Here is a 16557-nt window from a genome sequence, read left to right on the forward strand (position 1 = left end):
AAATATACACTCTGCAGTATAAGTGCTCTGTAGCAATACTTTTAGGATGTAAAAATGGTTTTGCAAATTAGGCATAAGATTACAGGTGCATAGATATTTCATTTAGAAAGTGGACACTAAGCTGGGTGTTTTTAGAGTGATACACAGCCTCATGCCTTATGAATAATAAATGTTGAAATCTGACAGATTCTACTGGAACCAGTCAGCTCTCCAAAAAAGGGGGATAAAAGAGAGCTTGAGCACTGGTTTGAGATACAATATAAGACAGCGGCACTAAGTAAACTCAGCCTGGTCTTGAATCTGAACTTGACCGTTAGTGGGCTAGTGTACTTTTCAGACCTCTAAATGTTTAACTATAGAGCTAGAAAAACAGTGCGTAAAAATGCGTGCATGCTGTTAAGATTTGGTATATCAACATTTATCTGTAATTCCACATCAATCCAAAAGGGGTTTCTGCTATCCAGCAGGTTATGCTAGATAATCTCAGTGTTTTCTTCTGGCCTCAGTGTATGAATGAATCTATTTTAAAGAACTGTATTTGCAACTACCTATAACAACTGTTCAAACATTAGCTGGCACAGAATAAGGCTGTTCCCACTAGCTAAAATACACAATATATAGTGTCAGTGATATTTATGCTCACTTAGTTTCTTATACTCACTTAGCTTCTTTATGCACTGGCTTCCTATTCGTTTCCAGTTGCAGTTCAAAGGGTTGATTCTAGCTATGCAGAAAATACCTTTCGTCATGGTTGTCGTACACATCACTTCCTCATGCACATTTAATGACATCCAGTGCAAATATATATAATATGCATAATATAAACTAGTAATCTTTCCAGCTAACCATCCCAAACTTTGTATTTCAGAGGCTCGGACATTTTGATCAAGTTTTGTTTCAACTGGTCTAACCTGCAAATTACAGAGCAGTGCACTGTAGATGAGTAAACGAGCTATGAGAGTCTAGCTGTGGCAGCACAAACCTCAGTCCAAATGAATTTGCAATGCCTCGTGGTAGAGTAAATTACCCTGCATGCAAGTGTCTGTTTCCTGGGCTCGATTGTTTCTGGCTGCAAAGGTCGTTTGGGTACTTTTGCTGTATGCTGTGTCTCTCTTGACTGTTTCCCTGTCACCAGCTTTAAGTTAAGTGAGGTTTAGGAGGATAGTTATGCTGGTGGATAAGAAACCTGGATGAGAAGCTGTTGAGAACAGGATGAAGTGTGGCAAAAAAGCATGTTTAGCATACATTGCAGGCTTACAGGCACCAGGGAGGGAGGATAAGAAACATACTGATTCAGCAAAGCTGAATGCTAAAGTTAGCAGACTGCAAAGTTAATGGTAGCTTCTCTATGTTCTTGAAATCCTCAGGTCAGAAGTGTTTTACTCATGGATGACATGCTGGTTAAATCTAAGTGAAACCATTATATAAGATAAAACATAGTATTACAATTGTTGTACTGTGTTACGAAAAAGGCCAGATTAGAGGGGTCACTGCTTCTTTTAGACCTTCAAGTCCAGGAATCTATGGAACTGGATCTGAGGAAGGAACAGAGGACATGCTGCTGCTGTGCACTGTTCCACCTGCTGCATTCACTCCCTGGCAGTTGCTGTAGGCAATTGGGGAAGCATTAGAGCAGGCTTGGTGCAGGTGTGACTGTGGCATGACCTGAACTTTAGGGATTGTGTCTGAGTCATTCCAGCGCTGATGTCTATAGACAGTGGTGATAAAGGTGCACAGTGGTATGTTTTTGCCCTAAGTATTGCCTGCAGTTTAGTGACAGATGGCTTTAGTCTCCAAAGCTCATGCAAAATGAAGCAGTGTCTCAGGAGGACTCTGTAGGGCAAGAAGGAGGAGACAGTAAAACTGAGCAAGCCTTGGGGCGTTTCCATGGAACAGGTTCAATGCTCGAATGTAGGCCGGGCAGCAGTAGTTTCTGTAGACCATGTAGTTAAATTCCTCCATATGATTATGATGGTAAGAAGTTGTGTGGAAATCTGGTGGCAGGAGGAGGTGGAAAAAGAAATTGGAAAGTAATTCTAGAAAACTGTTTGCTAGGGGAGCATTAAAAAGGTCTAGAAACCCAAACCAAGATGACCAGGAAACAGAAATTGGTAAATGGGTTATGTCCTGACCTTGTTCTAGAAGCTAAAACTGGGAAGCTTAGCAAAGGATGGAGAAATGCCTGTTTCCTGATAAGGGCAAACAGTATTGAATTTGTTATCTTACCAGATGTTTTGCTTTCTAAAAGGTGGGATAAATAATCAGTTATTTTGATTCTTTTGGGTACTTAATGAAGGAGGCAAAATTTTGGTTTGGTCTGAGAGTGAAAGTAACATTCTAAAGGAAGACTGTAACATAGCAGCTGTGTTACCTTGGAAACAGTGAGAACCTTCATTAGGCAGGTTGCTGTTAATAAATAGCTAATTAAGAATACTTGTAACAAAGCATACATCATGCAGTATTGCATCAGACTAAGTCCGTGTGAATTACCCTGAAGTCTAGCTCTACTGGGACAGACCATTAGCTAGTAAAAAAAATAAATAGAGGTTCAGTCATTTTGAAGAACATTAATAACTTAAAATAAATGAGGACAGGCTCACTGATTTTAAGATTGCTATGAAAGGTTGCTTAGAGAAAGACTCAAGAACAGGGCAGGGATTATTTCATCAATAAAGTAAACAGTCTTCAAGGAGGCAGAAGTTTAGTGCCCTTCTGAACTTTGAATGCGTCCAAAACACTTTGGTCAACCTTGTTTAAAAGTTCTTCAAAAACAATCGCTTTTTTAATCTTTCTAGATGTTTGGCATGCAAAAATATATTGTAACAATGAGTTTTACTATTACAAATCCTGTGAAAAAGTATTTTCTTGTGCTTGTTTTAAACCAGCTGCCCCATGAGAAACAGTGAAGAATCATTCCTATTAACCTGAACACCGTTTCGTACACTGGTTGTCTCTTTTTCAACTGAAAGCCCTGTTCAGTTAGTTCTTTCCTCATAGAAAAGCTGGGGTTTATACCTTTTCTCTTTTTACTCTGGCCTTTTTGAAGGAATATTATAAATGCAGGGTATACAGACACTGGTTGTACTATAGATTTATATAGCAGCATGCTGTTATTTCTGTTTTCCTAATGAGCTCATCACAGCTGTTTGCTTGATTACCCTTGAACACTGAGATGGGGTTTTCAGAGGACTATTTAAAATTACTCCAAGATCTCTTTCCTGAGATGCTATAAGTAATTTATAGATCATCATTATGCATGCATAGTAAAAGCTATTTTCTCTCCATGTACTTTACTTTGTTTTTTAGCAACATTAAATTTCAGTTGCCATTTTAACAGAGATTTAGTCACGACTGTAAGATCCTTCTGCTATTGTTTGCACTTGATTCTAGTTTTAACTATAAGCGAATGAAGGGATTCTGATTCAAGAAGATACTCAGTAACATAGGTCCCAACTCAGAGTAGTGGTTTCCCTGTATTTGAAAAGTGGCCATTTATTCCTGTGTTTTGTTTCCCATCTATTAACTAGTTTATAACCTGTGAGAGGACTTCCTATGCTATCACATCAGAGTAATTCTTGTAGCAGCAGTGAAGAATGTTCTGGAAGTTTGTGAAATTCTCCTGGGGACATAATATACTTATAGCCTGTTGTCCCTTCCATTTCAGAAACTCCCTTATGAGTGCACCATTGTTACTTGCGTTTTATTGTATGGAAAGGTATGGAAACGCTTCTCTATACCTGTGTAAGGCAGCTTCTTTTCCTGACATAATTATCTTCCAATAAATTCTGTGGAAGGCAGAAAAAATTACATTCGTTACCTATAATGTAGAACATACATAGGTAATGTGCTGCAGTAGTTTCTGTGATGACAGTGTTATTTCATTAAAGCATTTTGTCCCACTGTTCTGGGCTGTAACCGATTATGAGGAGAAATGAAGGGGTTTCATGCTTATCTCCAGCAAGCAGGGTCTGAGCTTCCTGAAGGAGCATGCCTTGTTCCAATGTCTTCTGAAAACTATGGTCATCAGAAGTAGTGGAGTTGAACCTAAGAATGAGGATTTTCAGATTGTAGTCATGGAGTCTCTTTCTATGGTAAACAACGATTGGGGAATTTTACATGAACATCTTAAGTAATAACTCTGACTTGAAAAATTAGTTACTCTAAAATACTTCGTTTTAAAAAATAACTGAGTTCATAATCTTTGTCTGTACTGCAAGAGATGTGCGTTAAATGTTCTGCCAATGAAATAGTATATTAAAATTCAAGTTTCCAGTCTGCAGTGCCTCAGTATTTAGCTACAACATGAGAAGTTTAACTACCCAAAATTCAGGATCAGGTTGCCCAACATTTCTCCTACCCAACCACAACACATATGGTAGGATTTTCCAGAGATAAAACCGGGAGAATCTAGGTTAGGAGCCTTCCTCTCTGTGCTCATTTATATGGGGAACGAAGGCCTCTAACTGTATGTGGATTCGGATGGGCTGAGTATCTACTGAGGTGCAGAACAGAGAGGGCACATGATATTTGGTACACTCCAAAAATCTCCAGTACACAGGCGTCTAAAACTTTCCACAGGGTTAAAGCACAGGACCTAAGCTCAGTTCATGTTTTCTCATAGACTCTCTGAGCTCCTCTGTATTTCAGGTCTCCAATTATAAAATGATAACAAAAATAACTACATCTCTGGTACGCTGTGAAGGTACATATTGTAACAAAACTGAGGTACTTGGCTAATGCAGCATGGATGGGATAGAACTGATTTGAGGGAATGTAACCACGTTGCTTTGTACCAAGCTGACTGTACAAGGACCTGCTTAGCTTTTTACAGTGATCTTGAGGTTACATCCTCTGTTTTCAGGACATATGACTTAACCCACAATAATATTTTTTGTGAAGTCTGGATGAATGATATGACTGATATGGTATGTTGATATACGTTATGTACAGCAGTATATGCTGTGTGCTGAGCAAGACTGTTGCGTTCCTGAGCGCTGGGCACACCACCTACCTCTTGATTTTTCACTATGTACGGGCATTGCTCTGTGCTGCTGGTGTGCTGTATCACAGAGTCATCTCCTTGGTGTCACGCTCTGTGGTAACAGGCAGTGGTGCGTATCAGCCTGTACCAAGAAATCCCCTCTCTGATGCTATGCTTTGTGCTCTGGTGGGCACAGCTTTTGTGTCAGTCACATACTTTGTAGCCTGGGCATCCTCCTCCCTGGTGGTGTTTCTGCGGGTACACCCTGCATAGAGCCACTGCTTTCCTTGCTCCTCACATGTGTGTGTGTCATGTGGTGTGCGTGTGAGGCCTGTCGGGGATGGAGACAGTGTTTGCCCTGCACGCTGGGCTCTCCTCTCCCCCTGCCACATGCACGAGGGCCTGGCAAGGCGCAGGCGGGGCACCCTCTTTCCGTGTCATCGGCCTGCGTGCGTACGGCTCTGCATGTCCGCCCCACGCCCTGTGCGCTGGGCACTCTTTCCTTTGGGGTCACCTCTCTGTGTCACACGGCATGTGTGTGCGTGTCATTGCTCGGGCCGCCTGTGCACGCCCCTGTGCCATCTCGCTGCACCATGCAGCCTGTGCGTGCCACGCCTGTCCCCCTTCGCTGTGTGTCTCCGTGTCCGTGTGCGTGGCACCCGCCCTCGCGCAGGGGCCTGCGCGCCTCCCGCCGCCAGGGCAGCGCCCTGCCCCTGGCTCGGGCAGGCGGGGCAGCCGCGGGGGCGGCCGGCGCGAGGCCGCCGAGCCGCAGGGCAGCAACCGCCGCCCAATTCCCCTCAGCGACTCGCGAGGAGGCGGCGCGGCGGTTCCCTCGCCCGGCGCGGCCCGGCCCCTTCTCCCTCGGGCGCCGCCCCTCTCCGCCCCGCCTGTGAGTCAGGGCTTTGCCGGGCACGGGCGGCAGCCGCGGCCGGAGCGGGCTTGCAGCCTCTGCCGCGGGGCTCCATGGAGAAGGCGGCAGCGGTGAGCGAGGGCGGCGGCGGCAGCAACAGCAGCAGCCGCAGCAGCAGCCGTCCCACGTCGGCAGGCTCCTCTCCCTCGTCCTCCTCCGCCAGCCGCGGGCTGCCGGGCCGGGCGGCGGCCGCGGGGAGGCTGGATGGAGGCGGAGGGGCCGGCGGCGGCAGCAGCCCCGGCTCGGCGGCGGCCAGCCCGGGGGGCGCGCAGGCGCCCAGTGGCGGCAGGCGGCGGGAGCCGGTGCTGGAAGGGACGCTCAGCAAATACACCAACCTCCTGCAGGGCTGGCAGAGCAGGTAAACCGCCAGGCCGGCCCCCAGCGGCGCCGTGGGGCCGCGTCCTCCCCCAGCGGGCGCCGCTCCTCACCCCCAGCCGCCCCCAAGATGGTGTCCGGGCAGCTGGTGCCCCCGCCCCGCCCCGAGCCCTCCGCGGCCGCCGCGGCAGGTAGGCCGGGCTGTGCCGCCAGCCCTGCCCGAGGCCAGGCTCCCTTCCCCTCCGCGCCCACTTTCCTTCGTTTTGTTTTACTTGTTTTTTTTCCCAACCGAAGGAGCAGTTGGGCATGAGGACGGGGCGGGGGGCGGCGGGCTCAGGGCAGCGCGGGCGGAGCGGTGGCCCCCAGCGCGGCCGCTGCAGGTGCGGGCGGGGGCAGGGGAAGAATAACGCTGCACATGCTGTTCTCCCGGCAGTGTTCCGTTTTTAAGCTCCCTTTCCATCACGTTAGTCTCCTTCTGTGAAGTTATCTTGGGTAACTAAAGAATGAACAACTGGATGAGAGCCTCCCAAAATAAATGGGAAAAATGCCACGCTTGTGATTATTACTATTATTTTTTTGCTACGGGGTGGGACAGATGAAACAGTTACCTGTGTGTTTAACAAGATTTCTTCTGTTGCTATGTCCTTCCTGTTTGACAAGTCGTAATTTATGTTGATACGGTGACAGGCCCTGGTCCTGCAATTTGTTGGGTGTGGACAGGCTGATGTGCATCTGTGGAAGTCCCGAGGAAGGTCTGGTTTTGAATTTAGTGTCTCAGTGCAAAATTGTTTACGGAGTTGAAGCTAGACTGTGGAATTAATAATGCTGTATTGGGATCTGTTGAAATCAAGACAGAAGATTTCTTATTAGTGTTTTACTTCTCATTATGAAACTTTGTCCTTTTAGTGGATGGATGAGGATGAGTATCTAAAACTTGACTTTTTAATGTAAGGCGTCAAAGTGATGGTTTTGAAGAGAAGCAAATGCTATGGAGAGAACATTTATAGGACTAGTTATAAACCTCTGCACAAACCTTTAAAAAACAAAAAAACCCCAAACCTACCAAAACTTGCTGTTGCTTATATTAAGTGATCCCAAGCAGTAAGAACATGGAAATGGCTGGGTCCTTGGTGTTCTGACAGTAATTTTAAAGTATTTATAAGTGACAGAGTTAAATTGCAGAAATGCCAATGATGCTATGATGCTGACTCGTGTGGGTTTAAATCAGTGGTAGGAGTACTGTAGCAGAAAAGTTTCAGAAGCTGGTCTAATTCCATACACTGGAGGGCATGCATAGGTACGCCAGCTATGAGTGATAATATGTCTGGTACGATTTGGATACACACGCATCTCCATAAAACTAGGCTGCTTCAGTGTAGACATAGAGAAAGCCCTTTACTGTCATTTGGTTACTGCAGTTCTGTGCTAGATTCACATTAGACTTGTATTTTGTTTGTTTGTTTGTTGATTTGTGCAGTCCTCCTGTAGTTTTGTTTAAAAAACAAATAAACATGGTGTGTGCATGACTAAAAAATAAAATGCGTGACTAAAAATTAAAAGCCCATCATTCCCCCCCTTTTTTTTTTCCCCCGACACCTCCATCTCTCTTTGTAGAAACGGTAACTTTTTACTGTGAGTGATTTTAAGGGTCACTTTCATGTAATCTGATGAAATTACAAAATACAGGTTTTTGCTTATAAACCTTTGGGTCTAGAACTGCCTGTTTTTGTATTTGGGAACAGATTAAATCTTTGAAAAAGCTGACAGCTTGAAATAGCGTGTATAATCTGTATATGTTCAAGAAACTTTTATCTGAAAACATCAGGGAAAAAAGATAAATGTCATTTAAACAATTCCACCATAGCACTTAGAAATTAATGTCTGTTTATTTTTAGCAGTCCTTTTTAATGCTGCTTTATCATGCTTTGTCAATTGCCAATTTTATTGTCTGTAAATCTGGCTGTTTGAGCAAGTGGTTTATGATGACACAGAGCTCTTACGCTAAGTAACTTTAGTTTGTTCAGTTATTCCGTTCTGTTGATGTATGTATCAGTTGTTTGGGATGAGGAATCTGATACAGGTTGCAAACAGAACAGTTGAAACTTGAGGCTTACAAAAGTTGATCTTATTATAACGTCCAATAAATGAGTAGTGATCCGTGAGTTCAAGTGTGGTTGTCTGTTTGGCCTTCTGAATATTTGTCATGGAGTATGTTTTCTCAGTCTATAAGATTTGGTAAGTGACTTTATAGCTGGCACCTACAAATCAACCAAGAGTGTACGTGTTACTGAATGATCGTACAAATTAGTTTTGAATTTACTTCATCTGAAAAAACACAAGATTGTTTAACTGCATGATCAATACAGCCAGATGGCATGAATATAAATAAATGGAAAAATAAAGTGAGAACTGACAGAGTTCAGTGATCATGGATTTTGAATGTTATTCTTTAACGCTCTTTATCCATTAGCCTAAATAGTTTAAATGTATTTAATGTTAGCTTATGCCACGTGGTATTGAAGTTGAAAGGCTTTCCTAGGTTATCCAACACATCCTCTACAAGTCTAAAGAAATTATTGTCATTTGAATTATAATAAATTAGTGTCACTTTTTTATCAGTAGTCCTTTAACAGGTGTACGCAAGACAGTCTTATTTTAGATGAGGCAACTGAGTATGAATACTGAAGAATAGTGTGGCATTTATAAACATTAACTGAAGTAACTGAAGGCCTCAAATTCAGTCAATCTGGAGAGCCGCATTGCTTCTCAGTTTAAGAATTTCTGAGGGTTTGTTGTCTATTACTAAAGAAATCTATTCGGCTCTAGCAGGTTCAGGAACAATCTGATTTGGAAATCACGTTCTTTTTCACCTTTATAATAAGCAGAAGGAAACACTGCTTTTTTTGTTTGGTTGTTTTCAGGCAGTTTGTTGCGTGATAAAGATGTTAAGGGGGCTGGGCATCTAGAACGTCTCCACTGATGTCTGTAACTTTCTCTGGATTTACACAGGTATGAATACAGAGAGCAGAACTTAATCTAAAACACAGACACTTTGACATAAGAACGCTTGTGCCAGGCCTGAGTCACGTGGGCATCTGACTGACTTTACGATGAAATTACAAATAATAATGTTATCAGAATTGAAGGACTGTTACAAAGCATTTCTATTGGGATTTACTTGTGCTACGTGTATGGGAGAATAGTAGCTTGTATTTTAAATGGGAGTTGTGTGGGTTTAATGGACAAATATGTCTCTGTAGAATTGTCTCATGTCATGCAAAACCTATTTTGCATGAGTTAATTTGATATTAATGAAATATTTTTTGCCTGTGGCATTATTATCCTGTTTTTGAATAGATGGGTAAAATGTAAAAAGTCTTAAAACTCCATTTACCCAAGGTAGTGTGAAATTCACGTGTGGTCTCCCCTCCCCACTTTTTCCTTGAAAATGTTTTTAGTACTTGTGCTTGTAGGGTTTTGTCCTGCAAGCGTGTATAAAGCGCTTGGGTCATCTACGTTTGGGCTGGGGTTTAAATTTGGATTTGTAACAACAACAAATGGAGCCCCAGCTGATGGATGTTGTTGCAGAGGACAGTTGCAACCTGACTGCTGCCACCACAGAAAGACCCTTCCTTATTGCCGGTGTCCCAAACAGCAGCTACGGGTAGGATACCACCAGAAGAACCAGCAGACTTCAGTGTTCCTTTAGGGGCTGACTTCTTTGGCTCCCAGAGGTTATATTGCTCTGACTGTAGCTGTTACGGGAGTTTTGTTTTCCAAGTATGTCGACAAAATATGTCAACATTGTTTTGTGCTAGAGCACCTACAAAAATCTGCGTGCAATGGTTTTTTAATTATTAATATTTTTAAAATTTTATTTAATTTTTTAAAATTTTATATATATTGTGGAGAAAGAGATTGTGACCTCTTAGAAGGGGAATTGTCATGGTTTAACCCCAGCCAGCGAATAAACCCCACGCAGCCGCTCGCTCACCCCCCCCCCCTCCGGTGGAATGGGGGAGAGAATCGGGAGGGCACAAGTAGGAAAGCTCCCGGGTTGAGATAAAAACAGTTTAATAATTGAAATAAAACTAAGTAGAACAGTAATAATAACAATGAGAACAACAGCCATAACAGAATACACAAAGCAGGCGATGCACAATGCAACTGCTCGCCGACCGCATGTCACGAACGGGGGGGGGGGGCGGCGGGGGAGCCCCACCCCCTTCCCCCCACCCCCCCCCCACCTGGTTTTTATACTGAGCATGATGTCACATGGTATAGAATACCCCACTGGCCAGCTGGGTCCACCACCCCGGCTGTGCTCCCCCTCCCCGGTGCAAGCACCACTCAGCAACAGCCAAAGCATCAATGGGCCATCAACGCTCCTTTCACACCGAACCCAAAACACAGCACACCCCCCAAGCCACTGGGAAGAAAGTTAACTCTATCCCAGCCGGAACCAGGACAGGAATTGATGAAGATACTTCAAGCACAGGAATAATCACCCTCTCCCTCCTTCTGAATTAACTAGCCCATCTTTTGCAGAATTTTGGGATTGACACATCTGCTTGTGGAGCTTTGGGGTAGTTACACACCTTTAGTAGTTGCTAATTCTTCAATGGTACCAGTCAAGTTGTTCTAGCAATGAATTGTGGCCTTTTTCCGTGTAAAAAACGAGTGGATGGTTACTGAACAAACTATATAAATATAGTTGTATAGGTATACCAATATAGCTGTTGGGAGGGAAGTCTGTCTTAGAGAAATAAACTTTTTTTTTAATATAGAATAAACCATACTGTCAGGATTCTAACAGTAGACCGTATCTGAGAAGGAGAAAATAACCATCTGCTTATTTAATATTTGTGAAGTTTGCCGAAATGGGAATTTTTTGTGTTCTTACTAGAATCAGATTAACACCAATCCCTCCACTACGTATCTTTTCCTCTTAGTGTGTTTCTGGCATATCTGTACGGGGCTTTGTGTAGCATTGTAATACCTTCCAGGATTTATGTGCAGAGTTTGGAATGGGGGAGACTCTATTTTAAGGAGCTGGAGATGCAACCTTCTCTCTTTCTTCTGTCGTTGGAAATCTGCTCCTTAAATTTTGGAACTTTGACTATAATTTCTTAGGAATTGTGGCAACTTCAAATTTGCAAGGCATTTTGATAATATTGGGCTAACAAGATTTTACTTGCAAAATAGATGTTACTAGAAACTGTGTTGGCCCTTCACATGTAGATTCTGTTTGTAGTAGGAGGCAATGTGGAAAGGAAGAAAACTACTTAAAACCAACATGGTTTAGTTCTGTTGAACAAACGCACAGGATATTTTCCGTGCGACTCAGGAGTCGCATATCTTACGTTATTGAAATTAAGATGTATGTCATTAGTTTCAAATAAACTTTAAATTTAAAATGTCAAAAAATCAGTTATTAGTAAGTTGTGTTTTGGATTAAGGCACTAATATTTTTTTCTTAATCCTGAAATCTATGTAGCAAAAATAATCACATTAAAATGTAAGCTTTCTTTTTTTCCTCTCCTTCCTTCACTTTTTGCTGTTGAAACTTTTTCCCTGTAAGTATCATTAATGCTCACTTAAAAAAAAGAAAAGAAACAAAAAAGTAATCTCTTTAAATGTGTATCCCTAATTTCTTTGTAGGAAAATTAGAACTTTCAGTTAAGATGCACTTTGTCTTTGTTTAGTTAGTGGTTGATTAAGCCTAACTGGTTTAATCACGAACTGGTTGATTTAGTTTGAATAGCTTTTGCTGTTGCCTTTAAACCAGCTCTGTTGGGAGAATGGAGAAGGCTGTTCAAACAGTGAAGTCAGAGAAAGAATTTTAACAAGGTAGGAGGGACGCTGAGAAATTCATCATTCTCTGCCCTTCAGTGATCTTACAAGAAACATTTGGAAGAAGGCAACTTTGAACCTCAGGCTGAAATTGAAAAGGGTGGTCTTGCAGTTAAGGAATTGATTTGCACTGTGGAGATGTGGATTCTGGTTGGAGAACTGGCATGGACATTTCTCTTGTACCCAGGCAGGTAACCCAAGTTCTTCGTTCCTCAGCTGCTTGTGTCACATTGTGTCAGGGCTGCTTATGCCTATGCAGAGGATAAATTCATATAATGCGTAATAATCTAATACACAAGTTGCTTGATGATAATGTAGGAAAAATCTGTTTAAAACCAGTAAGACTCAGGCATTTTCACTCAGGAAGTATATTTGGGATTTGCAAGTGCACTTCAGAGCTGAGCAGCAGTCTTGTACCAGAGGGAATGAAGTGTCAGGCAAAATAGAGCGTGGTCTTCCTTTCACCCAGATGTCACATTTCGCTTTCAGACAGTGCAAAGAAGTGGCAGCTGGCACTAACACTTACCCTTATCTGCGTTTTGTTATTACTAGCTCATTTTGCTGCTGGCTTTTTGAGTGGTGATTTCTGTGCTTAGCAACGCAATGATAAATGTGGTTAGAGGGAGCACACATGCACTTGCTGGCTCATTTAAAAAACCCCACCAGTTTATGAATATGGATTTTGTTCATGTAGGTGAAGTGACAGTAAGCTGTTAAACTAAGTAGTGTGCCTGGAGTCTTTTTATGAGTATATAAGAAAAGTATTCAAAAGATTTCCGTAGTCATTTTATATTTAAAAACAATTGTTTAATAAGAAGAATGCATTTGGGCTTTAGCTTCTCCTAATATTCTTTCTTTGTTCTTTATGATGTATTTAAAAGGCTGAACCTTCTAAGTGAAAAGGATGCTAAAAATTTCCATAACTATTGGTTTTTAATGTAAAATTGTATTTGTTATATATGTATTATAATGAATGATGAAACAAAAAGTATTGAATTTAGTTCAACTAAAAATGCTGAGTTTGTTTCTTTGGTCCTAATACACTTCCACAACTTTATTTTCAAGTATCTTGGCATTGTGCTTTATATACTGTGGACTTTTTTGGATATCTTACCGAGATGTCCGATTACTTTCTGGAACGTAATCCAGGGCGACAAAGTTTGCTTAGTATTTAACTGTTGCATATAAAAGTGTTTCAGTAAACGCTGTCTGAATGCTACTGCACTTCTCTTTCCAAGACGGCATTTAATTAGTGTGTAATTTAAAGTTGAAGAATGTAGGTCCTTAACTACCCAGTTCTGTGGCACAAGCCATGGAATTTGTCGTGGTTTCTGTTCCACCTAGACTTGTGTTTCTCTTTGGATATATATCTGAGCATTTTTCTTCCAGTGACAGAGGATTCTTCACCATAGCTATGGGAACAATTTGCCCAGCTTTAATCACTGCTTGAAAAATTGCCTGTTGTTCTTAATTCATGTCAGCCTTTGACTTTTCACTGAATCTCATTATGCTGGTTGTGTATGAGACTGAAGATACCTCTTATCAAATTTAATTTCTATGTGCAGTCTTTTTGGGCAGGCTAGGTTATCTTTTGTCTGTATTTGGAGTATCTAGACCAATGGAGTTTTCTTGCTGCAAGTCAGATTTCCCAGTAATTTTAATAATTTATGATAGTTCTGATTGTTATTTGGTATTTCAACGTTTTTCTTCACCTGTGGACATCAGAACTGTGTGCAGTTTCAGTTGTGGTTGCACTGGGGATCAAATACAGGGGTAATGCATCCCATTTCCTCCAACTTAATATTCCCTGCTTAAAAAGTTCAAAGACCATTAGCTTTTTAGGTCTCCATCATTATTTTTTGAAAACTAGGTTGTTAATTTTGCCTCCTAAGTTTAACTGTTAGTCTAATTACACACAACACTGAGACCTCACGTTCCCTGGTTGCTGCCTGGGTTCTCCAGACAGGTATCTTCATACCCACACTCTTGTTACTTCCTACTTGCTTTGCTTAAGCTGTCAGTGGCGCAACACCCTGGTGCTTGTTATGCCGTTTTCTCCTGATATCCGGTATACTTCTTGATCCAGTAACATATGGCATAGTACTACCAAAATGAGTGCCAGAAGTGTCAAAATGAAGAGTAGCACTTAACTATCCTTTTTTGGATGGGAAGGTGATGAAAAGGAGTGCTGTGGGAGCTGTCTCCCTGCAGTATGCTCTCTCCAGGATTAGCATGTTTTCGCATATCCCCGGTGATACTTCTTGGGCTTTCTCATGGTGTGTGCATGCCCCGTTTTTGAGGGGGTAAAAATAGTAGTTAATTATTTGTTTATAGAAGACAATAATTTTAAAATATAGTTGAGGAAACTGATTATTAGTGGAAGAATTACTTGGACAAAATAATCAGTAGATTTTCCCTACCCTGTATTTCTATGAGTCGGTGCTTTTCCAGGTAAATCCTCTATCTTGTAATTATGACTTTTTTGTCACTAGATGTATGATTTTATTTTGACAGTGTTGGAATGCACTTTGTTTGCTGATGATAGCTTGTTTTCATGTCATCAGCAATCTTTATGGAAATTTTTTTTCCATCTAGGTCATTGCTAAACACTCCAAAGCCAAGAACTGATTGCCAAGGAACCCTGTTAGAAATACATTCACTCAAAGATCCTCATTTAGCTATATTTTGAGGCTGGCTCTGTCTTTTCACTGTTTTTCAATGCATTTAATGTGTCTTGTTCATTTTTTTAATTGTACTTAAAACTCAGTGCTGCCTGCATTAAAACATTGCTTCAATACTGTTAATATTATGAAGCAAACTTGTGATATCAGAAACCTAGCAGGTTTTCTGGAGGAAATTTGTTTTTAGTAAATGCATACTGATCGGTGTTAATTATCTTGCTTTAAATATCTTTTGTTTGTTTAAAAATGTACTGTATCAGCTGTTGTGTTATTTTTTTGAGCATTGGATAGGCTGAGAGGCCTATGCAATTAACTAGACTGTTGCATTTATACTTTTTAAAATGTTTGCACAGTGTAGTTTCCTTCAGTTTGAGAACTTTCCTACTGGTTTTTAGTGGAAAGGAGCTGGATGCACCAACTGTATCGATGAACCTTAGCATTTTGAATCATTCACTATATGCTTGGTGAAATCTAACAGTTTTGTTGGTAGTATCTTTCTGGTAAAATTACAGTTTAAAATTTGGAGTACTATTTTTCAAAATAAAAGACTGGACCACACTGATTTGTAGTATTAATTGCTGTATGCTTGGTGGTTGTTTCGGGACCCTTCCACAGGCTAAATGTGGTTGCTATTGTGTGTTTCTTAGTCCAGTGCACCCACTCAAGAGTGTTGTATAGCACTTGCAGGTGCCTTTAGGTATTTGACTGAAAAGACCTTAGGCTATCAGTTGGATGATTGTAAGTTGAAATCCCTAAATCAATATCTTTCTGTGGTTTTGAGTAAGTTACTACTACAAGTTCATATATCAAGTACGTATTTCTAGTGATCTGGGAAATGCCTTTGCTTCAGCTACACAGCCTTTTAGAGATTACTTTATACAGTATTAAGAGTTGCGCCTTATATAGTGTGCCTTTCATCAGGTTCCCAACATTTTTTTATAAAATAAGTCAATAATGATTATTTGATTTGCTTGAGAATGGACTTGGAGCACAGTTAAGAATTGTGGCGGGACAACTTGTCTAGGTCATTCAACAGCATATTTAAAAGTTAGAGGAAGTGCATAAATAAAAGTTTGGGCTCTGTGTCGATAAAGCTTCTGCGTTTACCTTACAGAATTGTGAACCACACTGCCACTTACAGCTATATTGGTTGCTACGTCTTTAATTGAGATAGCATGATGCTTTTATGTAATGAACACATACACACTGTGGGAAAATCTACGCACTGGCTCAGAATAGTATGTTTAACCTCACCAGGAGAGAGATGTGTGTGTTTTTCTAGCTTTGGAATATGGAGAAAACCTTCCTAGTAAAAGGAGATTAGTTTAAGCTAGTGCAGGCAAGACCAGGCATTCTGCTATTATTCTCCTTAAATTTACAAAATTAAAAAAAAGAAGTGGGGGGGCGGGAAGAGAGGAAATGGCCAATTTCTTGTCTGTTGCCATGTTATTCATTGCTGCAAGCATTTGGGCATTTTGCACTGGCACAAAAACCTCTCCTGAAGGTGATGTGTTTGGTGTGTTGTGTGTGGTGTTTTTTTTTTTTTTTTTTGTGCCTTATCACAGTAAGCTTTTTATAGAAACTCCTGCTCTTGAAAACGGAATAAAGAGATTTCTCTCTTTTTTTTTTTTTGTTTTTTTGAGTTGGGAGGTTTGCCTTCCACACCATAAGGTGTAGTGTGAATTTTGTGATGTGGTGTTTTGTGTTTTTTTTTTCCTTTTATTTTCTTTTTCTTCTTCTATTGCCTATGGTTTATCTTACAAAATAAAAGCATATTAACCACGTAAGTGTTGGGTTCATGTGTCAAACTTGATCTT

At 41.3% G+C, this 16557-nt stretch overlaps 1 protein-coding gene across 1 annotated transcript in view; it reads left to right on the top strand.

The window, feature by feature from the left end:
* Positions 1 to 5888: 5888 nt before the first annotated feature.
* OSBPL10 (oxysterol binding protein like 10) overlaps positions 5889 to 16557 on the top strand; it is a 124499-nt gene continuing 113830 nt past the window's right edge. The window contains exon 1 of the mRNA XM_075143374.1: positions 5889 to 6249. Within this exon, the coding sequence (XP_074999475.1) occupies positions 5945 to 6249 (305 nt within the window). The 5' untranslated portion in view covers positions 5889 to 5944. The remainder of the gene's footprint in view (positions 6250 to 16557) is intronic.

Source organism: Calonectris borealis, chromosome 2 (genome assembly GCF_964195595.1).
Source record: "Calonectris borealis chromosome 2, bCalBor7.hap1.2, whole genome shotgun sequence".
Classification (NCBI taxonomy): domain Eukaryota; kingdom Metazoa; phylum Chordata; class Aves; order Procellariiformes; family Procellariidae; genus Calonectris; species Calonectris borealis.